This window comes from Phragmites australis, chromosome 2, assembly GCF_958298935.1.
Source record: "Phragmites australis chromosome 2, lpPhrAust1.1, whole genome shotgun sequence".
Lineage (NCBI taxonomy): Eukaryota > Viridiplantae > Streptophyta > Magnoliopsida > Poales > Poaceae > Phragmites > Phragmites australis.
In genome coordinates, this window is record NC_084922.1 from 29,012,347 (window position 1) to 29,040,279 (window position 27,933).

A 27,933-nucleotide genomic window follows, 5' to 3' on the forward strand; every position below is an offset into this window, starting at 1 on the left:
CAATCTAAACATGGATAAGTTATGATTGAGGGGATGTTAGAGATAGGGACTATCGTTGTTGTTATGGAGCCTAAAGAGAAAGATTCTGTCAGCACATAGAGATAGACATGTATTCAAATATGAGACCGAATCTATCACGTGTAATCTATCTTTTCTGTACTCCCTGATCATCCAGCCTATATATGAACATGCATACACGTGACCTCCTTTGTGAGGTGAATACGCTTCTGCATAGGTTAGCCAAAAAGTGATTATAAATTTCAGACGTGAAAAACTAGATCTGGAAATTCTATCCACCTTTTGGGAATATAAATGGATTCAAATGGAAAAGTGTTTAACTACAAAGTTGTAGTCTCGTCGATAGGTATAATTTTCATATAAAGATCATCTTCATCCAAGATTATATAAAAAAATTATAAATTTTTCTTTGAATATCGTATGCAGAACACAGACCTGTCAGCAGCACCTAAGCCTACTGCCACGTAGTATGTTAGCACGCGCGGTGCCGACAGATCCCTAGTCGGCACTCTGCGTGCCGATAGATACCTATTCTTGTAATTTTATGATTTTGACTATTATTTTTAAAATTTTCCAATTAATTAAAATTATTTAAAAAAGGTCGTGAATTGACCCAGTTTAAATAGTTTAGAGGAGTAAAATGAGCCGAAATTTTGTTAAGAGGGCCAAGTCGAAGAAAGTGAATTGTTCAGTGGTAAAATAGACTTTTTCAAAAAAAAAACATAAACTTTGGAGCCAACCCGTTTTTTTTTTTTTTGGTCAGGCTGGGCGCCTCCAGGAGTGAAGGTAATATTATCTTACAACGAACAACATAGAAGTCCAAACTTTTATTTGGCTTGACCGTTTCTTTTCTTACATCATGCTATCCATGCATGCAGGACCCTCTCCTAACCCCTGCCTTAAACGGCATCAGATAGTAGTACTACATTCCTAATTACTCTGACGTGACAACTGCAGGGATATATTGATTATTGCCATCGATCAGCTCAGCCATCACATCGATCGATCGATCGATCCACCGTTGTTTGGCGTGTTCTGCTCCCCGCGCGGGGGTTTTCGCGTACGTACTTATGATTCGCCTAGCTATAATCCTATAGCCGTATACACTAACCACAGCAACAATACCACACCTAGCTACCTAGATGCGACAACTATATATGCACGTACGTACGTGTGTACCACTCAAGATACGTTCAAAGTTCAGTCGACAACGCTATTGCTGAAGAGCTTGAACTGTCCGGCGTCGAGCACGAGCTTGCGGGTGGAGGCGAAGGCGCCGATGGCCCCGACGCCGGCGAACACGACCATGACGGCCGTGTTGACGATGAAGACCGGGGACCTCTTCGGTGGCGCTAGCGCCATGTTGTACATGAGGACGGGGAGCACGAAGTCGAGAGGGATGAACCCCACGGCGCCGACCACGCCCACGATGTCGCCGAAGAAGGGCAGCATGGCCGCCATGAGCGCGCAGAAGGCCAGGTACAGCGTCCGCAGCAGCAGCCGCGGGACAAGGTTCCGGCGCGAGAACCGACCCCGCGCAGCGTCGGCCGAGCTCTTCTCCATTATCTCGTACGCCACCTGGGAGTAGACGAGGCCGATGGCGAGGAGCTGTAGGAGCACGAAGAGGACGGCGACGCCGAGCAGCCACGTCGGGGCGAGGGACGGTCCGGAGTCCGGCATGAGGCTCTTGAGGACGTTTGACTGGACGTGGCTGCCGAAGGCCCAATACCCAGTGATCGACGAGAGGAAGAACGTGAAGACGATGACGGAGTAGCACAGCACCAGCGCCTTCATCATCTTCCCCGCCGCCGGTGGCGCCAACGTCGCCTGCAGAAACGAGTTCAAATTTGTTGGGCTGGCAGTACGATTTCCTTTATGGCCTCTTGATGCAAGCTCGATGCACAATGAGACCAGCCCGGTATGTAAGTTTACCATAGCCCATTATCATGCTGTTTGGAACTTGAGTACTCTCCGTTTCCAGACAAAGTGGTGTTGGGCAATGCAGATATGGATATATCTTGGTTAATTCGATTTTCTCACAAGACAAAGAATTGATCATGTCAATGTAGCTTAGTGTATATTTGCTCCGAAGTTGCAGTGTTAAATACCTGGATTTCAGGCAGTATGCCATTGCCGAAAACTGAGGCAAGGATGGAAATGGATAGGAAAGCGTTGAATGTCTGCTCGGACTTGGACGTGCTTAGCGAGTAGTCCTTGGCAGGAACGTTTATAGAAAAGCCTGCCAAGAATGAGAACATAGTTAAACACAAGTACAACGAAGTACTAAACAGACTCTAGGAATGCTAATGATCTCCATAGAGTACAGCTTTTACCCACTTGAGAACAAAACCTAAAAGTAGAAGGAAAAAAAATCTGAAACACATGGGCGAAGCCAATTCTAATTTTGGGACTTCTAACCATTATTCTAAATTCTCAATTCTGATAATACACAAGTTATAACCATGAGTAATCTTAATTCTCAATTCTGAGCCAAAAGAATCCTAGAAGGCAGTACAGTTGTAGTATGCTGGTTTACTTTTGCAGTTTGCACTGTTGCTGGTTGTCGAGTTCGCGCCCCAAATTGGAACCACATATGTGAGTTTGTATCAATTCATGCCTTTTGTGAACCAGAATAATTCATATTCCCATGCACTTGGACAATAATATTCTGATTTCTTGTGATGGAGACATGTGACCTAAGAAAGACGAATGCACGGAGATATTTCAAAAGGGTTAATCTGTTTATTAGTTAAGAAAAACCTGAGCTACGAACTCCCAAATAAATAAAAATTAGAGATATCTGTGACAAAACTTTAAAAATGTGAAGTACAGCTAACAAACACTAAGCTACAATTAATAATTCATATTAGACCTGAGCCTTCTTAATTATGTGTTCTCCAAAAACCATCCTTAATTCTCAATTCAAATCACACAACGCATTCCCGTGTGAGACTATTGATATTTTAGATATTCCTGTCAGTGATGATTGTAAACGCTGCGTTTTTCCGGGAACCGGCATCTTCTAACCAACATTGTTGTGTTTCGCAAGTGAGATTATGCAAATGACGGCAAATGACGCATCAAAGCATAACTGAATAGCTGGGCTGAAAATAGCATCTTCCCAGAATATTTGTTTCCTCTGCAGTAGACAGTGGAACAACTAAATCACGCCGAAAGTACTCCAGGTGGAGTTCAGGCATCTAACTCCCCAAATATGCCAGCCTAAGTGTTTTAGCCTTTTAGGTATCTAATTCCTCCACGGGACCATATAGTTCTCTATAAGTTACTCATAATAGATAGTAGGGTTAGGGAAGGAAAGCCACCCCCTCGCGTCACCCATCTGGTGACTCGCCCACTGCCAAACACCTCTAGAACGTGGATCGATTCCACGGCGGCCCACTGACAAACACCTCATAGAAACCATGGTGGCTGCCAGCAACAGCTCCGAAGTCGACGGCTCCCTTTTCTCCCTCCTTTCCCTTTTCCTTTCCCTCCTCTCGTCTTGGTTCAGGCGGCGGCGGCCGTGCGGTGGCGCGGCGGTGTCCGATGCTGCGCGCGTGGGGCCCGCTTCAACGGCCAGATCTGCTCCTCCCCATCGGGATCCGTGAAGATCCGACTGGATCCGCTCTCCTCCGTCAGTTCTTGCCTCGTGGCGTCTCCGTCACCGCATGCACCTCATCCCTGTGCGGCTTAGGCTGGGTGAGGTGCCGGTGACTCTGATGCCGGTCCTACTCCTCCAACTTGAAGTCCCGAGGTTGGAGTCGCGACGTGAGGCCTCCAATGTCCTTTGTTTGCAGACGGATGAGGCATCAGCGACAAGCTAGTGTTTGAGGCGACGTCGGTGGCGTGCGCGGCACGGGCGCGGGTGTCCCCCTTCCCTTCCCAGATCTGCGAGGTCACAGTCTCCGCGCTACTTAGATCTACGGCACCGGGGCTTGGGGTTCCTGGTTGCGTGTGGCTATTTTTGCCTTAGTCCTCGTCGTGGTTTCTATGACGGCACCACGTGCTACTGTTGCTGCTGCCTCGGTGCCTGCCATGTTGTTGTTGCTGCCTTGACGCTATGTGCTACTGCTTGTTGCCTGTCGTGCGGCCTCGGCGCCGCGTGCTACTGCTATCGTCATGGTGGTGGTGCCAGCTGTGGGGTTCGTGCCCACCATGCTCGATGGGTGTGTCACCCCTGCTGGACAGCTGAGGTCACCAGTACCATGCTCGGTGGTGGTGGCCAGCCACGATGGCGGCGTTTTGCTCTCGCACCGTTGCTACTTTCTGGTGTCGTTGAGCTCCTCATGTTGCCGATCTCTCTCTCTCTCTCTCTCTCTCTCTCTCTCTCTCTCTCTCTCTCTCTCTCTCTCTCTCCTGATTTGGCATGTGGGGAGCCCACTGGCTACTGGTGGTGGGCGGTGCATGCACGAGGTGCCGGTCGTCACTTCTTTGGCAGTTGTGGCGTGTCTTCTATGCAGATGCTTAGGAGTGGGGAGTCGTGAGCAAAAGCTCAATCCGGCTTTTGGCTGGTGTCAATGTCGATGATGCCCGCAAGTGCCATTTCCTCCCTAGAGGTGATATTGTAGTGTCTCTCTTGCCCTATTGGCTTCTCTGGGTGAAAACCTTGCTTGGGTTTTCGGTCGGACGACGGCAGCGTTGACGTCACTGCCTTCCTGAAGGCATCGGCTCCGGAAGCCCTCCTGCACTCGTAGCGGCACCTGGGTTGGGTCTTCTGTTCGGGGTGTATCGAGCCGTCAGTGCCTCCAGCTACTTTTATAGGTTGGCACCTTCACCTCCGTTCGGCGCGACCGCATTTCAAGTTTATGTGGCGTTCCCAATATCAGTTGTTGCCAGATGCGCACTCCTCCAAAACGATGCGCCCGCTGCCTGACTGGCGGTTTGGTTTGACGTGGGAGTAGGGCTCCGCCAACCAAGCTGCTGCTGACGTGGTAGCAGGGCTTCGCCGGCTTGTTACTCAAGATGTTGGTTTTGGTGCACGAGTTGAGTTATGTTGGGCGCGAGTGCGTGTTGTTTGTGTCATGTGTTGTGGGCGTCGTTGTTCGGTGGCTTCTTATGTAGGTTTCACCCCTATGTCCTCACTTCTCGGCAGCTCTTCTTTCAGTTTGGTGCCTCACGACAGAGTTTTGGTCCAATGCGCGCTCCTCCGAAGCAACGTGATGCCGTCTTGTGTGTCATAGAGGTGTGGCGTGGGAGCAGGGCTCCGTCAACCGAGTTATGTGAGTGATAGTTGTTTTGTTTGGTTAGTACGTGAGTTGAGTTAGGTTGGTCTTGTCTGTTGTCGAGTTGTACTGAGTTGGGTGAGCGTCGTCTGCGGAGTTTCTGGTTGTATTGTCGTCGAGATTTTCGAGATTGATTTCCCTTATAAACTAACAAATTATTTTCTTCTATAAAAAAATCAGCAATTCTCTTGCTATCCTTCTAAAAAAGATAATAGATAGTAGGGTTATGTACACAGGGAGTCAAGGAGAGTTCAGGGAATATACCAGCACGAATGCAAGCAGCAGATACAAGGATGGTGTAGCCCAAGCTCAGGAGTAGCGAAACGAAGTTGATGTGCCGCAGCGAGTGGAATGATGGTAGCTGGGAGAGGAAGGCCAGCACGACAGCCACGATGATGATGAAGTGGTACAGTTTTAGGGGACCATTGGGAGCAAGGCTCGTGTACATAATCTGCTTCGACACCATGAAAGATTAGAAAAAACAACCGATGATGTGAGCAGACAACTGAAAACAGCTTATGATTTATTTTCTTGGCATAGAGTAAGGACTACTTATGCAATTTTACTGATTTTTTTTAGTCAGTCAAATTTACTTACTGTAAATGGCTGTTCCAATATTTTTACAAAATATAACTGGTGTGAATCAACTAGTGAACTCCTTTATGCCACAAAAAATAACTCTATCTGTACTTTTGTGGTCAACTTCTGTTCTGCCTGTGCTGCTTTCTTGTTTTAGCTTAATTCCTATATCTAAGTATTTAAATTTCAGGTCAAGAGAGACTGAAAGTTGAAAGGATCAAATATCTCAGTCATCCGTACAATTTGAAGCTCAGAAAAGGTATGCCGTAAATCTTGACAGCGATGCATACATAGTGTGAAATTCAGGGTAGCGGCCTAGCACACAACCACATGTTCAAATCTCCAATGTCGGAACGATAAACACTTCAAAATGGCACATCAGCTTCTTGGAAGGACTTCGTTTGTTGTTTTTGTGATGTGATCAGCTATATGGTTTGGCCCTTACCTTGTCAGGTGGATATTTAGATCAAATTTGAAGACCATATATTACTACGTTCAAGAAAACTGCTAAAATAATTAAGTGTAGCATGTTAATATGAACATATATTCTTATGTTAGAGACTTTGTTACGATGTTCAGATTTCTTTATTGAGATAACATGCTTGGGTATTAGTATATTACAAACCCACAAGCAATGCCAATCATACATCATTTGCAATGTTTCAAATCCTCCCAAGCATTGGCATGTCAGTCTTGCGTCTAAAAACAGCCTCTTCCCTAATTTTCTATTGTGGACTGTCAATCCCCTATCAACTCTCTGCGTGCGGATTAAGTCACTGCAACAATGGGCATATAATAGAGTGGTCCTCCCTGAAGCAACTCATGTCAGCTCAGCAGAGCCAACCATTACGCCAGAGCAAACTTGGGAAGCCAAATGCGCAATATCTATCGCGTGCTCTGCATTCACACAGATGAACACGAGCATTTCCACATTCGGGACGGCAACCGTCTGTGGATATTCCTAGTTTACAGAGTACGGACTAATTTAACGAACTATGTCCAGGATGCAGACGACATGTAAAAAGACATCACCATTGCACACCTTAGTGGAATAGTAAACTAATCCGACATTGCAGGCTAGCATGAACACAACAGATTTATGCATATGAGATTCTTGGAAGCAACGAGAGCACCTCGAGGCAGTCGGCGGCGAGCAGGATGGCGCCGATGCTAACGCCGGTGTTGATGGCGGTCTGCACGGTGACCACGAAGTAAAACATCCACCCGGACCCTGCTCACCAAGCACAACAAATCACAATTCAAGTAGCGGCCACCTCAAGGTCACCAACGCACCGAAGTTAATTAATGGTAGGAAGCAGGAGGGGCGACACCAACGCGGCAACGCTATTACGCTAGTACAGTGGTGCTCCGGTTGATGTCGTGCACACAAACGCAAGGACAAAAGTGGGTGCGGGCGCGCGGCATTGATGCCGCTGTCGTGCTCCGCCAGTGGGGGCAATGCACCGATCACGTGGAGACGGGGGACGTGTGGTGGACGGCGGTGGTTGATTCGGTTGGTTGCCGAGACAGACTTACCTAGGACGTCGGCGGCGAGCTCGCGGAAGCGGATGTGTCGCCGCCCGCGCGCCTCGCAGTGGTCGAGGACGCGAGACATGAGGGAGTACTCGTAGAAGGTGACGGCGGCCATGACGGAGAGCGCGACAAGGCCGAGCGCCCACCCCATCCCGCGCAGCGCGTAGGGGAGCGTCAGCACCGTCGGCCCCACGATCGCCGTCGTCAGGTGGAACCCCGCGTGCCACCACGTCCCTGCAAGCCAGCAACGACCGATCACAAATTCGCGAACCCGATCGATCAGCAGGTAGGGGGGGGGGGGGAGGGGAGGCGGGTGCGCACGTACCCTTGGACTCGAGCACGAAGGCGGCGCCGGCGTCGGCCCCGGCCGCGGGCTGCGACTTGCCGGCGTGGCCCGCGCCGTTGGCGTCTGCCTCGGCGTCGAACTCGGCGGGCGCCATGGCCGTGCCCCTGTCGCTCGCTGCCCGTGGCGCCGCGCTACGCTACACACGACACGCACACGAGCGAGGCGTGGATCTAAACTCGAACCTAATCCGACCGGCTGGTTAATCAGCGCGGCTAATCCATTTTTGCGTCGTGCGCTGCACGGTGCGGTGCGGTGCGCGCGGGGGGGATGGGTGAGGTGAGTTCACGAGGCCGGGAATTCGTGAGCGTGCCGTGGAGGTCTCCGTTTGCGCGATTGGCTCTTGGAGTTTCGTTGGGAGGGCGCGGCCCCGTATTTATGCTGCCTACTGGTACTGGGGTTGGGTCCTTGGCTCGCATTATTACGGCCTAGGGCACGCCGCGATCGGTTTCGGCAGCTCGAGGAAATCTGGGCAAATTTGCCAGTACCGCGGTCTCAGAATTGATGTGGTTGGTGCCCGCTTTGTTAATTCACTGTTTTAAAAAGTTTGTTTTACTATCTCCACTTAGGCGTTAATAGGGACGCGTTGCCCAAAGGTTCTCGGTCGCCTGTTCCTCGTCGGCAGCCGCCTCCTCCCCTCCCCTCCCCTTTCTCTCCCCTCCCTTCCCTTTCCTTTAGTTTCTAGGTGGCCGCATTGCTTTCTCTGGCGCGGCGGCCGTTTTCCTACGGTGACGACCAAGATATGCTTGGGTGGCTCAGATCAGGTCACCTATGGTCTAGATCCACGCAGATCAAGGTGGCCTTTGGCTGGGCAGTGTGTCTCAGCGCTGGAGCATCGGGCCTGGGGTGGGGCTCCTCCTCCACCAGTAGGTCGCCATTTTCGCACTCCATCTCCCTTGTTGTCGCCCTGGCTAGCAACGCGAACCACCTCGATGGCGCCTCTGCCGCGTTGCTGGATGGTTTTGCTGTCCTGGGCATCCCCTTGACCCCACCCCTAGTTGGCCTCGTGGTTGCACTAGACCGCGGGTCCAGCGGGCGTGTTCCCTATTTTGGCGCTACCTCTTCCTATTTCCTGTGCACAGTTGGTCGGATCTGTGTGGCCGGCTGGCTCTCCGTGTGACCCCGTGCGTGGCAGCCTGTAGGGGCGCCACAATCGGGCTGGCGTCTAGGAATGACCATGGAAGCAGGGTGGTGGTGTGGTGGGCCGGCGGCGTGGGTCCGTGCAGGTGGGCACCGGGGTGGTGGTGGCAGAGGATTTCGAGCCCTTGCCACTCCGGCGCGGTCTCGGTGTGCACTCCACCTCCCTCCACTTCGCCTTTGTGGCCTGGTGGTGTAGCGGTGCGGAGTCTTGGCGGCGCGGCTGCTGCCTGGCGACACGGTGCCCTGGCTGCGTGGCTGCCCGTCTGTGCGGTGCTACTGCCCGATTTGGGTTGGGGCTGTTACTATTGCCTGGTGTACTATGCTTCGTCTCCATGGTGCTGCAACTGGCCTCTGTGCTTGCCTCCTTGCCTCATCACATCGCCTTTGCTCCTCCCCTTCATCGGAACTATCTCCTTTCTCCAGTTCCGGCTCGCGGGGAGCACGGCGACTTGGTGGTGGCTCAAGGCTCATCTTTGGCGCTGCTACCTGTGGGGGCTTTTCGGGGCAGCGTGCTCTCATGTTGGCGGCAATTTTGGTGGTTGCGGCGTGGCTTCAGTGCAGGTGTTGGGGGTGGAGAGTCATGAGCGAAAGCTCAGGCCAGCAATCTGTGGTGCCAATATCGATGACACCTGCAGGCGTCATTTCCTCCCTGGAGGTGATATTGTGACGTCTCTCCCACCCTGAGGGCATCTCTGGGTGAAAACTTAGCCTCGGTTTTCGATCGAGTGACGGCGGCGTAGAAGTCACTTCCTTCCTGAAGGTGTCATCTCCAGAAACCCTCCTGCGCTGTTGAGTGGCACCTTGTTCTTTTGTAGGTTGGCATCTACGCCTCCGTTTGGCGTGACGACATTTCTAGATCATATGGCGTCCCTAATATCAGTTGCTGCCTGATGCGTGCTCCTCCGAAGCGTCGTGCCCATTGACTGCCTGGGGGTTTGGTTCGGCATGGGAGCAGGGTTTCGCCAACCAAGCTGCTGCTGACGTGGTAGCAGGGCTCCGCTGGCTTGTTGCTCAGGATGTTGGTTTAGTGCGTGAGTTGAGTTAGGTTGGGCGCGACTGTTTATTGGTTATGCCATGTGTTGTCGGCGTCGTTGTGTGTTGTTCGGTGTTGATCTTTGCCGGTTTCTGTAGGTTTCACCCCCTACGTCATCGCTTCTTGGTGGCTCTTCTTTGAGTTTGGTGCTTCTCGATAGAGTGTTGGTCCAATGCGCACTCCTCCGAAGCGACGTGCTGCTGGCTTGTGGGATAGAGAGGTGCAACGTGGGAGCTAGGCTCCGCCGATCGAGATGTGAGGGGGTTGTTTGGTTGGTTAGCACGCGAGTTGAGTTGGGTTGGTCATGTCTGTTGTTCGGTTTGTGCTTCTGGTGTGAGCGTCGTCTATGGAGTTGTGATTGTTTTGTTGTCCCGGGGTTGTGAGGTTTTCAGATCCGGATTCTCTTATAAACTAGTTCTCTTTCTCTTCTTCTGTGATTCATTCATTGTTTCCGATCACAAATAACTGTTGTTATGGATACCAGGGGTTGTGAAATGCAGTTCGACCACTAATTTCTATTATGATACGGTTATAACACCCAACAAAATAAAATATTTTTCAACAAAAATCAACACATGTTATTTTCATATTTTTGATCTAAATATAACTAAGATTGTATCGATAGTCACAGGTTTAGAAAGTTTGAGCTTATATATGACCAGAACGACAAGTATTTGTGACCGGTGCTCGGGTGTTCTGATCTCCGAGTAAATCATCGACTGAACTTACACATACAAGATATCATTCATAGATGCACAAGTGCATAAGGGAATAATAAAAGATTAGTTTGAGACAGATGCAATGCAAGGAGCTTTTTGATGTATTGCAGTGTGGGGCCCTATGCATTGTATTGCCAGTAAGGCTTTTGGTACTCGTTTAGGTAAGTGTCATACCAACATTCCACAACACTGCTATTAACTGGAGATGTCATGTTGTTCTTGGAGTTAACTGTCTTTCTAACTTTTATAATCATGACATAGCTGATCGATTTGAACAATTGCATGTAAATTTTCTATGAAACAGTCCCTCCAATTGAAACATAACTGACGTTTTCAATTAAACTATTTTAAATTTAGTGTATCGAGTGAATTTTGAATTGGATATATGAAAGTGCATTCATGATGTCAGTTCCGCTTCGGGAGCTATATAGATCTATATTGAAAGTACATAGTATTGTAAGTTCGATATGTTTATAAACGTAATAAAATAAAAAGGTAGCGGTCCATAATATCATAAGTTGTCAACAGATAGAAATTTCGATTAAATTTTTACAGAATGTCAAGAGAGCTTGACCATGGCACCTGATGTACTGATCTCCTTACTAGACAATCACAAAGCGTGACACTTTAACTTGTACGCTAGCCATCGCTGCTGATTCATCTGTGGAAATATCCGGACAACTTCATTTGTGGATCGACCACTTTTAGGTAAACGATATCCTGAACATGCCAAGAAGAATCCCTCAAAAGCGACATTGGGCCGCATATTTCCACTGGACTTGACCCGTCTGTCGAATTCGCATAAAACTATGATTAGTAGTGCAGTTTACTGGAGGTCTGGAACATCATATATCTCGATGCACTTACATGGAGGTGACAAAGCGAAAGATCTCGAGTCTATCCGCACTACATGCATGCTGCTAAGAGTGCAGCCGTGGACAAAAGGCGATACCATGTCTCCACCCGATAACGTTTTTTAAACTCGGAGATGTAACTCACTGGATCGGCAGAATCTCACTGACCTTTACTTGCCGATATTTTACAAGGCGGATTGCACATCTGCACTGGACCTGCGCGGAAACCGGTGACACAGAGTACCTGGCAACGAAGTGATCCAGTCTCTTGCAGCAACGTTGGTCGCTTCACTAGAATGACAGCGATCTTTGGAGCGGGCACAAGATGGACAAAGGCTTATCAGGATGGTTAGAAACATAGATCAGCCACGATCAGGGCAAGAAGCAACAGACGGCTCAACATCCAAACGAGAAGCATCAATTCTGGTCTGGCAGCATGCGCATTGGCTAGCAGCGAGCACCGTTACAAATATCATCGATAACTGCTCGTTTATCGCGGTTACCGGACGATTCGATCCGCACCATTTTTATAATCCAAGCAGTTACCGACCAAACTTAAATTTAAAATTCAAAAATTTAATAAAATTCAACTGATTTTTACCGAATTACTGAGCAGTTACCGGGGGGACCGGTAACTAAAACCCTGACAGGGAACACTAGTGTACTTGCATAATTGCGTTGTTGTCGACAGGAAATGACAGGTACGTGTGAAGGAAACATGTGGTCTCAATAAACTGGTTCCATCAGCTCACGACTACAGTTTCAGGAATTAAGGTGTTGATGAGCCAGCGAGTCCATGCGTAGCTACAAGGGGCGAATATTCATGTAAAGCAAGTTAACGCGATAGGGGACCTAATGCTATAAGAAGTTGTACACTTGTACCTGTGCACCTTCTAGAAAAAAAAAAGCTTGTACCTGTGCAGCTGCAGAGTCATGCACGGGATCCTGAATACTGGGTAGGCACCAAAATTCCAACCGTATTTACAGTACAGCCAGGAGCGTTTCACACTTCAAATGAACAGAGGGAAGCCGAAAGCGGTCATACCATGAGGAGGTGATTCAAGAATCAAGAGTAAATATTTACATATATATATGCTTGGGAAGGTACAACTCTACCAATATATTACAAGCCGATAATTGCTCGTACATCTAATACTTCTGGGCCTGTGGTGGGGCAATGTTTCGACGAGGTGATAACACAGATATGGGATACCATGTACAGGCAGAGCAGTAAGATTAGAGACGCTTGCTAGACTAAGTCATTTGCAAACATTACTTCCAGTAAAGGAATGAAATTAGCAGGAGGAAGTTTATTGACAGTTAAAAGTATAAAATCGTGTCATCTCGGCTTTTTGAGTACCACCGTTTGCTGTGCACCAAGGCTTGAAGTACTTACTACTTAAAAGGCTCCAGTCCAACAGTTCGCAGAAATCATATCACAATCCGTAGAAATTACTGATTTGGCCTCCCAATGGACAGCTTTGAGGGGAGAATTATTGGCAAAGCAAAGACCCTGTAGTGAAGGCAGCTACCTAAACTCTTCAGGGACATGCATGCCAAAACCACGCTTCAACTTCTCAATCCTATTCAATAAAAAGGTGATAACTGTAAGTAGGTGACCATATGGGAAGCAATCTAATTAAGAAATGCATGCATGTGCTAAGAGTTGAATTGCTAGACCCAGGGCCTATGAAAATCATTGGCACAAACTGCTTAAGGATCTTGGACTACTCAATAACTAGAGAACTAAACTGTGCACAGATGATTCGTACAGGAACAGAGATATAAAGAAATCGGCTTCAAAGAAAAACAGACCACTTGACTAAATTGCCAAGGCAAGCCAGATGCATGTCTACAGTGGATTTGATATATCACTTGTGTTGCGTTCGATAATTAGTTGGAATAGTCCCACATTGATTATTGAGGGTATGGTTCAAATGTGTGGGAGACCCAGCCTCAATGGCTAGCTTTTGGATGAGCAGGCCCCTTCCGGTCCAACAATTCTAATCTGTAAGGAAATCATAGTGATGACTATGAAATAAATATTTGCGAGTTAATTCTTTCCAGTGGAGTTGAGGACCTGAAGAACAGTTGCAGTGTAGATTTTCTTTTAGGGAAATGGAAATGGAGCCATTTAATATAGGAGATTATGTGCAAGGGAGGATAAGATAGAAAGCTTGTTAGGAGAATTATCTGACAGTTCTAGGTCAGCATGCACTGGGGCTCAACTGTTGTGTTCCAAGTAGGAGTGAATTTCGTAAAGGATCAATTATGTTGGTTTGGCTTAGACCAATATTCAAATCTATAGCCACTGGCCAAAAATGTGAAACTTTCTATCTCGTAACCCCCGGAAATTCACTTGTTATATATAAGATAAATGCTCTGTGCCAATTATTTCAACATCTGAAAGAACAGCAGGAAGACATAGCTCCGTATGCACAAACATCAGCCTGCAACACGAGCTTGCACCATCTGCAAATACACGAACACATGCAAAACAGCGCATGGCTCTGGCACACAAAGGACTCACTAATAATACGATGGAGCACAGATGAAGCTTTACATGCTGGTACTCAAAACAGACCATAAACCAACATTAGCCATTATAAACTATAAAAATGAAAAAAAAAAAGGAGGAAACAAATTTTACAAGAACAGAATGGTCAAATTAGATAATGCAACGGATTATTTGTGGAAATTTTAATCATAGACACGTAAAGTCTGGCCTTCTGGGACTTATCAGATGTTTCATCTCACATGAGAAACTACAGTGATTCTCACTCTTAACAAAATCAGGAATTCTGAAGCAAGACCTCAAGAAGCTCCTACTCCATTTTTCCTTTTTTAAAATAAAGAAGTTTCATGCCTTCAATAACATGCAACGGACAAGAAGTGAATGTAGAACAAATGAAGCCGAATGTTCAAGAACAAAGATATACCTTTATTCATAACAAGACAGAGAAAAAAACTAACTTTTAAAAAGCAAAAGCACATGTCAAAAATGTAAAGAAACTTACGTGGGAGCAAGTTTTCCAAGACTACGTAGCTTCTTGCCAGTTGCTTCATCAGTAATATTTCCAGATATCTCAACAGAATATGATTTTCCAGATATACGTGGAAGCCCTCTTCCTACAAGCAAATCTAAATCTCTCTGATGAAGTTCTCTGCCATTGACAAAAATACCAGTGTTCCCACCGGCACAATTTCTGGCCATCGGATAATTGAATTCTCTAATAAATGGCTGTAAAATAACAGAAGTATTCATGAGAACATAATTTTTTTAAGAGCAGTAGACCAGCCTTATTTAGAGAGAACTCATCTTACAGGGATAATGCCAATACATTCTCGCCCCATGACACCCCAAAAACCAGCACGGTGATCATACCTGCATTATGAACAGAAGAAAGAGAACTGTTAATCTTATCTCAAACAAAAGAAATCCCCAAAACACCACTAGAATATTAATCATAGAACCGTATCAAATTACCTAAAACAGGAACTAATCAGCTAGATATTGCACTGTTAAGATTAATTTACACCAATGCCTTTCCAGTATTTCATGTCAAAATAATGCTCTAGTCAAGCTAAAATGCATATTCGAATTGTTGCAGGTAGCTAAAGGTAAACTGCATCACTGATTATGCAAGTTAAAGGTAAGGAGCTCAGCAGGTTGACAAAATGTTAGCCATGAAAATAATAATATGTTAACATCAACTTCACACAGTTGCAAAGAATATATTGGAATTACTACATGCTTACCACCATTGAACCTTAAGTTTAGCAAGCATCATTTCAGCTCGTCAAAAAGAAAATAACAGATTAATGGATAGGGACCTCGTAGTGTGAGTACATTACAGGAGCTATTGATTAGAAAACTGGAACACACGAGATTGCATCTAAGCAAAACATTTGCATGATTGGTGACAGGAAGCAAGGATTTGTTCCCTCACCAAAAAGACAGGAACCAGGGATTTGTGCCACTGATGTGCTAATGCCTTCGCTCTGTTGCTGCTTGGCACAATCAATGATAGGGAGGGAAAAGGAGCAACATGCAAGTTACATGATGTAATGCATCGTGCTTCAGGCATTCAGAGGGGGCATTAGCAGCACAAACAGGACTTTGATTTCCAGCAGTGTTAGGAGCCTCTTAGCAGTAAGAGGAATTGGAAAAGAAGGACCTATCTAGTGATCAAATATGAAATATCTTCTGAACATATCAACTTATTGCTGTAGACAATAACAACATGATCAAGGTCAGGCACATCCACACAAAGATGTAAAAACAAAACATGTGCTGGAAACTTAGAAGGGAGTTTCGGAAAGGAGCTACTAGTCTTCTAGAATCAATGTTTGTCATATTGTTTTGTTTCCTATGTCCTTACTTAATCATAATTTCTATCGATAGACCAGGTTTTCTTCTGACTAAACATAAAAGTCATGGACTCGTGATTTTTACTCCTCCTGATTATGGTATGCCTTAGATGGACAATCCATGTTCATAATGAATAGAATAAACCAATGCATGCAGAGACAACTAAAACAAATACTGCAAACTGTTAAACAATATAACTACTATAGCAATCACTTACCAATATGAACCAGGCTCAACAGGACCCGCTTTCTTCTCTGCCTTCCTAAGTGCTCTTTCAGAGATCGGATGACCATTAATTGAAACCTTAACATTGTCCATGGACTGATTAAACAAAGAAAGGTCCTTGAAGCCCTTCTTCAAGAAACCAGCAAAAAATGAAGAATCCCCACTCTTACCAGTTGAGGACTGATCTTCATCTAACCCAGCCTCAGAGGAACCACGAGAAAACCCAGAGTTTGTGCGCCCATTAACTGTTGGTGCACTCTCTTCTAGGGAATTGGCATCTTCAATAAATGGCTGCTGCAATTTTCCATCATCATCCGTTTTTAATTCTTCACATGTCTCACTTCTGCTTGCAGATTCGAGGGCACTATTGACATCTTCTTTGTTGCTTTCATTGTAGTTGCTAATGCTTTCATCTCCAAGGACACGTTTTTCATCTCCTTTGTTCTTTTTCTCATATTTCTTGCTCATGTTTTCACCTTCAGGGCTCCCGCTATCATCTTTCTTGTTTGTCCGCTCATACTTTTCACTCCCATCTTCGAGGCTTCCAGTGTCATCTTTCCCACTATCTTGCTTGTGCATTTTGCTACCATCTTCAAGGTCGCAACAGTTATCTTCCTTGCTCTTCTGGTCATAATTTTTGCATGAGCTTTCATCTTCAGTGGCGTCTTTATCATCTTCACTGCCCTTTTTTTTGCATCCTGTAGTAACACTCTCATCATCATCATTAACATCGGATTCACCTTTGGAAGTTAGGTCGGGTCTATAAGTCTTGCGTTTGTCCTCCCCATTGTTATCTTTTTCTTGGGTGCACAATGGATCGACAAGCTTGTCTTCTAAAACTGGAGAGTGTGGGCTAACTGGACCATCTACTGAAGGCTCCACCTTACAGTCTGCATCTCTTTCGCACAATATATCCTTTGGGCTCGCAACATCTACAGACCTGCTTGGAGAGAAAGATAGATCATCTGCTTTTGACTGAATTCCCCTGCTTGACCCACATTCTTTGTCAGTCCTGTCACGACTAGTGGTAGAAGAAGGTGAATTATCGTCGGCAAAATCTATATTGATTTGCATGCTGCTATGCTCGTTTGAGTTATAGAACACAGAATTGAAATTTTCGTGGTGCTGATGGGCAGAATCTCGTTTCATCTGATCACTTGTGCTTTGCTCCATTTCAGGCACATATAAGGATGCTGATGGTGTAAAGGGAATGGCCTTTTCTTCCTCATGCTTCAAACTAACCATCTGACAACAAGACCCGCACTGCAGCTGATTTTGCCTCCTCCCTATGCATTTTTCCATAGGCATCTGCAGTAAATGATAACAAGAACTGCACACAACAAAGGGTGCAGCACCATCCACTGGACGGCAGATATGTTCTGCCTTCTTCCTGAAGTACTCCACCCTCCTCTTTGATACTGACCGATGCGAGTACAGTGACGATGCCACAGACCTCCGATCATAATCTGATGAAACAGATGGAGACCTCTCAAACCGGTAGGATTCATGTTGCCCAGCAAAGTACCTCGCCATTGGAATGTTCTCCTCTTGCGGTGCAGCCCTCTGCCCATGCAGGCAGTGCGGACAGGCGCATGCATAATGATGGTAACTCCCAGGCCCAATCCCACCGTTCTGCCACTGACTCCCAGGGAACTGGCGGTACTGCCCACTCGACTGTCTCACATACCCCTCCCCATGCTCAGGACGCAGAGGAGAGTACGGGCTCGGCGGCGGCAAGCCATGCCCATACCGTCCACCATAGCGGGAGCGGTGGTACCCCGGCAGAGGTGGAGGCTCAGGGGACTCGGGGAGCATGGAGACCGCGCGGCGGCTCACCTTGCGGTGCTCCCGCGGCTGCCCGACGACATGGCAGGACCGCGTGATCTGGTCCCTCAGCTCGTCCAGCTTTCGCAGCAGCTCCACGGGGTCCTGCTGCAGCGCGGCCCAGTCGGCGCCCCTCGGCTCGCTGCATTGCGTGCGCTCCTCCGCCACAATCATTCGCCTGTACTTCATCTCCTTCAGATCGCTCCCCATGGCGGGCGACCCCCCGCCGAGGCGAGGACCTTCCCACTTTTCACCCAGGATCGGCAAGAGCTGGCGTTATCCTGCACGAGCTGCGGGAAATTTGTAGGGGGTTAGGGCGGTGGAGGAACAGATCAGAGGGGTTCCGAGGTGGAAGTGGGGAATGGGGTAAGATCTGTCGGTTTTGTGAGGTGGAGTGGCGAGGGAGGCGGGATGGCGGTTACCTTCCGACGGAGCTCGCTGCGGCGTGGGGGCGTGGTGGCGGCGCCGGGTATCCATTAGGGTTTCGCGGGGCGGCTCGAGGAGTCCGCCATGAGAGAGAGACAGAGCAGAGTAGGAGCGGCGGGAGCGGCAGTGTGCGTGGTAACGGAGACGACGAGGGAGCGAAGTGAAAGAACCTATTTATATAGCCGCGGGCTCCCGAGGGATCTGTTTGTGATAAAGAAATTCCCCAGGGGCCCGGGCGCGGCGGCGTTACGTGGCGTTGCGGCCCGCCTTTGGAGTGGTCTGGCTGCGCTGCTGACGCGGGGGGGTCAAAGGCGCGGGCCCACCTGGAGGCGAGCGGTCGGGGTGGGCCCACGCGCGTACAGCTGGCGGGAACCTGGAATGGCGCCTTCGGTTTCTTCTCTCCTCCCGGGCCCGGCTGCTTTATCAGCATCACCAACCAAAACCTAAGCGATTAGTCCTAATCACGTTTCCATCGTTTGGGCATGTAATTCTTCCATTTTTAATTAATGTAATCATCGCAACGGAATCTGAATTAAATAGGATTGCTTAGAGAAGGGGAATATGGTGTGGTGTGGTGTGTAATTAATTGGTTATTGGTGAAAGCTTGCATGTGTTAGTTGGAGGAGGTATAGTGCTTTCACAACAGATTGTGTGTAAGCGACTGATCATTAGATTAAGATACTTGTACTAGGTTATTATTAGCTGTATGAATAATTGAGAAACGCTACGGTGGTTGATTGATTAATTAGTGTCATATACATACTTTATCAGACGACGGAGCCTCTCAAGAACAATATTAATGTTACTCAGACCCTTGTGCTCATAGAAAGTGCTATGGGTAACTGAATCCAAGTGAGATTTCGACACATGTGTGTCTTCACAAGTACTCCCTCTAATTCTAAATATAACTTCATTAAAATATCAACACGATTTTTATTATGATACATTGAATAATAATATCTATAAAAATATATTATTTTAAATAGAAAAATTTATATATTATGAAAGTTTTTTAGTGAATCTAGTAGCATCAACATTATGTTGTCGATCTATATGATTTTTTTAGCTATTTATGATCAAAACTAAAAAAATAACTTATAATAAATCTAAATGAATTTATATTTGGGATAGGAGGGAGTAAGTTTTACCGAATTTGGCACATTTGTGTTCATGACCGAATAGCACTGCTTATGCTAACTGAAGCACATTGAAATGCTATACGCTATACAGCCTGAGCGTTAAGCTAACACGGTGTTGCCAAATCCACGTCATTATATCCTTGAAATTTGTAGTGTCAAACACCTGTACAATTCGAAGATAAGTTACGCATTCTCTTCATGATATATTATACTCTTTCTCTCTCTTTTCTCTCTCCGCAGAGATATGCAATTGACTACTGCATTCATCTTAACTTATGAATTTTCAGCCAAGTTAGGTTACCCATGTCCCCAGTACCTGCTAATGTTGCAATTAAGGGCAAGGTTTGGTATACTCTTTCTGATCTAGATTATGTGAGGAAAATGATTTTGTAGTTAAAAATGGTTTTTTAGGATAAATTTTATAGAATAAGTGATTTTATAAGGAAATTGAATTAGAAGAAATTAGTTTTTTCAGCTCTCAGTGTCTAGTTTATTTAAAAAATCATTTACACAAAATTACCCTAAAAACTAAAAACTACTATTTAATAGAGTTTTCTCTAAAAACTAGTCAAACAGCCGCTAAGTCTACTAGTATTAGCCAACATGTATCGTTGGTCCACATACGCATCTCACGGAAGCCTGCATGTGCAACGGTGCAAGGTCATACTACGTCGGATGGAGCTTGCATGTGAGCCATTCGACATGAGTGGCATGATCTTTTGTAGCTGTACACAGTTTTCGTGCAAGATGATAAAAAAAAAGACACTTACAGAAACAGATGCAGGTACGTAGTGCGTGAGTTGAGTACATTTTTTTTTCTAATTCTGTGTCCTTACTTCTAGAACATCGATTTTCTAAATGTTGGCTGCATGTCAGTTAACTAAGCATTTATGGGCCTAAATATTTCAGCGTTTCCTTCATTCCAAGTTACTAAGTAGACTTTAGCGGCATTTTGACAAGAAGCTTGATCGTTAAGAATACTAAAGTAAGATGCCATAGAGCACTCTCAAAAGTTTTGAGTTGAGGACACATTGATTAAGACTCTTTCTCACAGAAACATACTCGATTGTAAACCCTGACTATACGATTTTCGGATTTTTCATTGCATAGACTATTTTTTGGAGTGCATTAAATTTTGTAAGACCTTAATGTAGCATTAAATGTTTTTGACCACTGAACTATCCACGTATACATATATTATTCTCCTTGAGATTTAATAATAATAAATACGAATATCGAATCCGAATAAGCAGTTTTCACCGTAAGAACTCTAACCAACCAACTAGGCTATGCTCACCTTACAACGTCTCCCTTTTTATTCCAAGTTGTGTAGTGTGTACGTGTGCAACCCTTGCTTCTACAATAACAATTGTTTTTTATCTGGCATCTTAACAAAGCATCTATGGACCTAAACATTTCCGCGTCTCCTTCGTCGTAAGATGCAACGGCTGAGTTTCCCTCCGTCCGTTTTGATGTGTGCAGCGAAATTGTTGGTGTCTCCCCTTGGCTCTGAACAATCCTACTATCCTGGCTAGGCTCGTATATATCTTTCAGGACGAATTGACAAAAAGGAGAAGAGAACAAAAACGAAAGAACAGGTTGTCAGGAACAACATAACAAAAGGCAGTGTGATTGGAACCTCTACTTTGTTGAATTTCTTGTTTGTCCCAGCAGCTAGCTTTAAGTACGCACCACAATTTGTTCTGAATTGGTGAAATGTTCTTTTACGGAAATAGATACCTGAAAGGATTTGTTTGCTCTATTCAGGATACCGTAAAGATGGTGTTAAAAAAACAAAGCAGTATGTGCTTTAAAAAAAAAAGAATACTAGATAAGTGTTAATGTGTTACAACGAAAATATAAATATTGAGTACGGTAATATCAAGCATAAACTTAATATATGCAGATGTGAATGTGCCATTGGAGCGTCACCGAACTAATACATTAAAAACGATATCGTAATTTTATTTCATATGATATCAAAAAAAGATGATGATATTATTCGCTAATTTCTATCTTAATTTTTTAATTTATTTTTATTAGTAAAACAGATCATATATCCGTAGCCGGTAACTAGGCGAGGAGGCTGAAGGATGAAAGTGGTGATAAAAATAGGTAAATTATTTGAATTTTAAAATTTTTTATTAAATGAGAGAAGAGGATGGAAGGACGAGAATTATCTGACTTCGCGTAGCAAAATCAATGCCATGATTTTACCCATGCTATGAGCTATTAGATCGGAAATAGATGGACAAGATCTAACCATACAATTGTGCTACAGTAACCATACTAAGTAAATACATATTAGGATTTCCATGAATAGCGGTGCGGTACATTAAAATTAGCTACAATAAAGTTATTGTACTGTAGCACACCTCATAAACTAATGTCTCTCTGTCTTTAAAGGTAAAAGCAGAGGAACCTGATCATATGAGAATAGATGACATAGAAATCAACTCATACTTAATATAGTAGAGATTATGCGCTAGTTGATCATCAAATTTTAGTACTATGTTTTTCTTCTATAAACATACATAGTTCCTCGTAGGTATTCTTGGTCGGGCCAGTAAAAAAAGATCCACCGCCAGTAGGTCAGCGAAGGAAGCAAGCAAGGGGATATAGAATTGGTGATCCTATAGTACAATTCATCGATTTTTGAACTAAGCAAGCATTCACCCCAAATCCATCCATCAATCGATCCGTTTCCTCCCATCATAAGCAAGGAAGGCGTTCGTGCTTGTACACCCAAGGCCGGAGATGGTGCGTCCGAGGCATACGAACGCAGCTTTCGGCCCCGCTTTATGCCCGGCCGAAAGGAGGAGCACCGAGACAAGCACGCACCGGGTCGACGACAGGTTGAAGGGGCAGTGCTTTTGATCTTGCCGTTGTCCTCTCTCTCTCTCTCCGGAGTCAATGCTTGTCCTGGCACCCGGTGGAGCTGTAGCTTTTGTCTCTGGTAGTGATCACCTAATTACGCTTGCAGCTTTGCGAGGGGACGTGTCTGGTCTGCAGCTGCCAGTCCAGCAGGGTCATCTCTTCTCAGCTGCCAGGAGAACACGAGATCTCATGAAGCAACAAAGCAGGTGAGGTGAAACGACAAATCAAGTGAGTCTTTGAGCCTACCTAACCTTCGAAACCGAGGCGAGAGGAAGAAGTCAAGCCGCTGCTACCGTCCGAACGCGGCCTAACGGCAGGCGCACAGGCACAGCGCGGGAAGGGATGCGATGGCCTGATGCGACATGACATGTGGTTTGGCATGAGAGAAGGTCAGGGTCAGAGATTGCAGCGGAGATGCGTATCCAATGTTGCTGTACGACAACGAAAACACCGTCGGAAGTCAACTGTCAAACACCGTGCCGGTGTACCGTGTGCACATTGGTGGTGTGCAGCAGGATCATCAGCTTGATCGTGCTGTATTTTTTGTCTTGCAAACGAAGTCATTTGAGCTCACACAACCTAAATGGAGTACCAAATACTACGGTACTTCTGAGAGTGCTGTTGCTGAGGATAGACTTCAGTCCCCATCAATAGTAGAGAGCGCGTGATCAGGAGGCAAAGTCGATCTCGTCAGATCCCTCCATCACGTGACCTTCCCGGTTTTGGGGTGGAGGCACTAATACAGAATAGATGTTCATTATTGGTTCTAAACAGACTTAGCAGTAAAACACCTTAATTACTGTCGGTTATACAACCAGCAATAAAAGTGATTATGAGAATAAAAAAAAAGAAACGAGTCGGCTCATCTAATGTTAATGTTAGCGTGCTCTGCCACGTTGCTGCTGTCATGCCACAGCTCGGTCTTGCTCTGCCCTACATAAAAAAAACATGGCGACCTGAAGACTATCACTACAACACGGATATAACTAAAACTCAATATGTCATAGCACAGATCTAAGTAGAACTCAACACAACACACACCACAACACCAAGGCGGTGAGGCGATGACACTGCATCTTGGTGCGGAGCATGAAGTATATCTGCCTTGGCCGTAGCTTCTCGCTAGCGCCAACCACCCTGACAGAGCCATCGAAGCCCATCATGTCAGTGTCGCAGAGGAACCACGACCCCTCTTCGGGCGCCTCCTCCAGTGCTAGAGCGGTCGTGGCCGGCGGCGAGTACTCTTGTTGCTCACCGTCGCAACACCCTCGTCCATGTCGTCCATCCGTCACGTAGGCTGCCAGCTCCTCGAGGCGCACACCACGTCGCTCGCCTCCGCCTCCTCACACTAGCGCCCCAGCGAGATTCATGGCTAGGTCCCCACGCAAAACTCGTCGTGGATCTCGCGAGGGGAGGAGGCATATGGGGAGGGGCGAGAGGAGTTGGCCGGCGGTGGGGGGAGGAGGCTGGTGGGGGAGATAAGGCAAAGAGCAAGATAGCTAGACGTGAGGAGAGAAGGAACAGAGAGAGCCAAACGCGAAGAGATAAGAGAGAGAGAGAGATAGAGAGAGAGAGAGAGAGAGAGAGAGAGATGGATGTAAGGTTGTGAGCCAAACCCCGATTAGAATAGAATTCGGGTACGAGCATTGCTTCACTGCTTGTTAGTATTAAAAATCAGCATTGTTAATATCACTGTTAGTTTTTATTATGAACCAACAGTGATGCTACTATTTTAAGAACCGACAGTGATAGGCTAGTATATAAGGTATATTCTGTAGTAGTGAGGGTAATCGGTGGATCGGCGCCCAGCTTAGCTAGTTCTGCAGTCTAGTTGTAGATCTGTTTTTTTAGGTATAGCTAGGCTACGGTAGAGCCGTCAGTGATGGCACTTCCAACCGCTTCTAGTTCTTATATACTCCTGCAAGCCTTCTCCGACAACGATGGTCTATTTGCCTCTCCGATGATGTTCTTGGTAGGTTAGTGGTGTTTGTTTGGTCTATGTATGGCTTGTTGTGGTTGTAATCCCCTGCTCTTGGGTTTAGTTTTTGAGCTAACGGTGGCATCGGAGTTGTGTTTTGTGCTATCCAGGTGTTTGAGGTTCACAATGGCGCCAAGTGGTTGTGCTGCCAGATCGGGGAGTCTGACGGCCGATGTTCTTTCACTGAGGATTTCTTACAGCTTACCAATGTTTGGAGTTCGTTCTATGATCTGGGCTGGAGAGGTTGGAGGTTCGGTGCTCTAGTGCGCAGCACGACGTATGGGTGAGCAGCACAAATAGCCAGACCGAAGAGGAGGAAAAAGAATGTAAGGGTTCTCGATGTAATTTCTATATTACTCAAAGCCCTTTCGTAAAAAGGGATGCATTGTAGTAATTTCTGTTACCTTTTTATATGATGATATCCCCTTTTGCAAAAATAAAAATAAAAAATACTACGGTACTTATGAACTGTTGCCTGTTGGTGCATAGGAGCACTAATAAATAAAGAGACGGCTGCTAGTAGTGATCTACAATATCATGGAAACCAAAGTTATCAATACCATTTCGGTACAGGCTGGAATGGCCAGTATACCTCATACCGGCACCCTCACCGGTATACAAGAGGCTCCATCCTGTACCGGCCAATACCGGCCATTTGGGGCATTCTAGCTGTACCGTACCTGCCAAAAACTCAAGTAACACCTCCTTGATGTACAATTTTATGAACTTGCCGAATCACATATTATTTTAGATCTACTTTTATGTATTTTAAGTATGATTATAGCTAAAATTACGTGCATATATAGCATATATAAATATTTGTATCTAAATATATTTATATATATTGCTATTTTACCAAAGTTTGGAACGGTACACCGGTATACACCGGTACTGGAATGTTCCATTCCAAGAGGAAAAACGGAATTGCATCTGAAACGGTATTTAGTTCATCTCCAACAGAAACTCTAAAATTCTATCATCTAAAACGCTATTACAGTATACCCTAATATTATTACGGTATCTTCTATTTTTTTATCTTCAACAATCATTTTATTTTCTACCTTTTATTACTCTCTTCCTCCGCTCGGACCTACGTGCATACTTAGGCAACAAGAGCCCGTTTTCTCCAGCAAATTTGCTGAAATACTACCGGTGCCTACTTCCCTGTAGATGTCAAAAGGCAAACTTGCCGTCTCTATTGGAGCTTTGTTCGGGAGCAGGCGAGCGACAAATGTACGGCAAATAGGAATACGAAAAAAAAAACTGTATCTGTTGAAGATAGCTTACAACTATGCTAGAAACGGCTCCTGCGGTTCTTCCACGAGGGCCCGCAGCCTAGCGCGAGTGAGTTGGCCTCTGTCCCAAACAGGCGTCTCGTGGGCCGGTGGCGTCCATGAGGGCCGCGTTTGATACGGCCCCAGCGCCACAGTTGGGTTGGACGGATCCTCTCAATCCACGCAGCGCGGCTGCGCGACGCATGTGCCCATGTCCTCCGATCTCTGTGGACTGTGCGCACGCGTGTCGTGTGTGTCCAGAGTCACCTCGGTGCGCCGTGGTTGGTGCATGCTGGCGTACGTCCTGGTGCCGTTGTGCCGTGGCCCGTGTGCCCGTCCTGACGGCCAGCCCAGCAACGAAACGCACGTACAGTTCGTGCGGTCAGGCAGAGAGAGAGAGAGAGAGAGGTGTCTAGCACTAAATAGGGGCTCGCCCCTTGCGTGTGGCAGGTACCTGATCTACTTTCTCTCTCTCTCTCTCTCTCTCTCTCTCTCTCTCTCTCTCTCTCTCTCTCTCTCTCTCTCTCTCTCTCTCTCTCTTTTACACGTGTTTGATCTATTCAGCCACTATCTACTCGCAGCTTATCCTTTGTAATCTCGCGTAATCGCTTCACGATGCCGGCATAGAGTACCAGTAATCAGCTTGTCTCTGTCGCTTGGCACGAAGCTGGCCTGGAGGGTCGTGTCCATGCTTTGAAGACCTTTGCTTTAGCGGTGATCGTTTCCAATGGAGCTAGCCATCCAACAGCGCTTGAATATCCAAACGTCCTTTAGGGTTGGTGAACAGCTGGTTCGTTCTGGTGCACCTTTTCATTGACCTTCGCCAAAAGTTAGATCGGAAATAATTCTTTTTTTCCTAAAAAAATCGCATGTCTTATTCACTGGAGTACTAGTTTGGATAACTTCGCGGATCATTTCTTGCCTAGCCTGACCAAATAACAGCTAGCTAGCCCAACCTGCACACAACTTACGCACATCAGATTGCCAAGAAAGATAAAGAAAACTAGCAGACTGACAGATCAACGGAGACAACCGTTCCCCCCCCCCCTCCTCCATCGCATCGCATATCAGCTGGCAGACTTGATCGACGCGATCGAGTTCTCGATCGTAGCATGTCTCGCAAGCATCAGATGCTAGAGAGAGGAGACGGCAGCGGCGGCAACAACAGCAAGGCGGTGTGGGACACGGGGAGCTCGCTTTACGACTCCTACGAGCTGGCCGCCGTGCGCCGGCTCCTCGACAAGCGCCTCGCCATGGCCGGCCTCCTTCCTCTCTCCGATGAGCCACCGCACGCGGCGGAGAGAAGGGACAAGAACAAGCAGGTGGTCAGGGCCCGCAGGGGCAGGAAGGTGACGCTGAGGGCGCTCTTCAGGGCGGTGGCGTCCTGGGCGGTCAGGCCAAGGCAGGCGCGCGCCTGTGCCTGCGTTGGCATGGCTCATGGTCAGAGTGGTGCAGTCGAACCAGCTGTCTCGCCGCATGGTAAACTGGTCGATCAGTGTTGATGTGTTCTTGGAACGTGTTGTTGGCGATCTTTTGTCCATGGTTTGTGGTATGTGGGTGATATGTCTTTTTTTATGTGAGTAATAAGTTGAAATGTATTTTGATTTATAAGTGATGAATGATTGATAGTGTTTATGGTTTGATTTAATGATTTTGAGATTATACGGGGATATCTATATATTATAATTATAATCATAACTAATGAAAGGTGTAGAGAAAATAGAGTTGATATTTTTATCTTTGAGTCTAAATTTTTTTGTCTCATCAGATGGTTCGACGTTTAAAAAGATTTTACGTTAGAGGGTTTTGACTCAGTAGAGAAAATCCATTAAAACACCTGACAGTCCGACGATGGGCAGCACAACACGTCAGACTAATTTTTTTCCAAATATGTTGTAAAGCGTGTCTGGTGTAATTCAATATGTCGAATGGTCTAGCAATGGAGGATGTGCACACCAGAGTAATTTTTCAGAGAGAGTGCAAAACTTATCTGATAAGGATGTATATGCCGGATAATCCGGTGATTGAAGGTGTGCACATCGGAGGGTTTTCCAGGAGTGTGTCAGAGAATGAAGTATTGCACACGCCAGATGGTCAGGTGATCAGAGGTCAATAAACACTAGATTATTCAACGTTCACGATTTTTCTGAGATAAGCTTTTCAACTGAGGATTTTGATATTGACTAATCTATAATAGAGTTGAAGATACGCGTTTGCTTGTCATATGATGTGTAGGTGATGAATACAGCTTGGCAGTCGATTACGGAATGATCAGGGTCAAGCGAGGTGCTTGATGCCAGACGATTAAGGAGACCAGACGGAGTCAAGGGTGATCCTACTTGTACACGTGGAGATCAAGCAACGCGTGAGAAGACAG

General features: G+C 46.3%; 3 protein-coding genes across 3 annotated transcripts; 1 reads left to right on the plus strand and 2 right to left on the minus strand.

Annotated features, from left to right (window-relative positions):
• Positions 1 to 830: 830 nt before the first annotated feature.
• Positions 831 to 8,032, minus strand: LOC133907733 (probable GABA transporter 2). Its single transcript, XM_062349814.1, has 6 exons — positions 7,678 to 8,032; positions 7,356 to 7,586; positions 6,953 to 7,050; positions 5,505 to 5,691; positions 2,127 to 2,257; positions 831 to 1,845 (listed from the first exon to the last, which is right to left on the minus strand). The coding sequence occupies exons 1-6, from the start codon at positions 7,790 to 7,792 to the stop codon at positions 1,219 to 1,221; spliced, it is 1,389 nt and encodes a 462-aa protein (XP_062205798.1). The 5' UTR covers positions 7,793 to 8,032; the 3' UTR covers positions 831 to 1,218.
• A 4,467-nt stretch (positions 8,033 to 12,499) lies between these two features.
• Positions 12,500 to 18,424, minus strand: LOC133907759 (uncharacterized). Its single transcript, XM_062349845.1, has 5 exons — positions 18,285 to 18,424; positions 16,031 to 18,152; positions 14,766 to 14,826; positions 14,459 to 14,682; positions 12,500 to 13,024 (listed from the first exon to the last, which is right to left on the minus strand). Exons 2-5 carry the CDS (start codon positions 18,070 to 18,072, stop codon positions 12,970 to 12,972), a joined length of 2,382 nt encoding a protein of 793 aa, XP_062205829.1. The 5' UTR covers positions 18,073 to 18,152; positions 18,285 to 18,424; the 3' UTR covers positions 12,500 to 12,969.
• An 8,052-nt stretch (positions 18,425 to 26,476) lies between these two features.
• LOC133909982 (uncharacterized) lies at positions 26,477 to 27,285 on the plus strand. The gene has a single exon (XM_062352506.1). It carries the CDS (start codon positions 26,669 to 26,671, stop codon positions 27,056 to 27,058), a length of 390 nt encoding a protein of 129 aa, XP_062208490.1. The 5' UTR covers positions 26,477 to 26,668; the 3' UTR covers positions 27,059 to 27,285.
• The last annotated feature ends 648 nt before the right edge of the window (positions 27,286 to 27,933 follow it).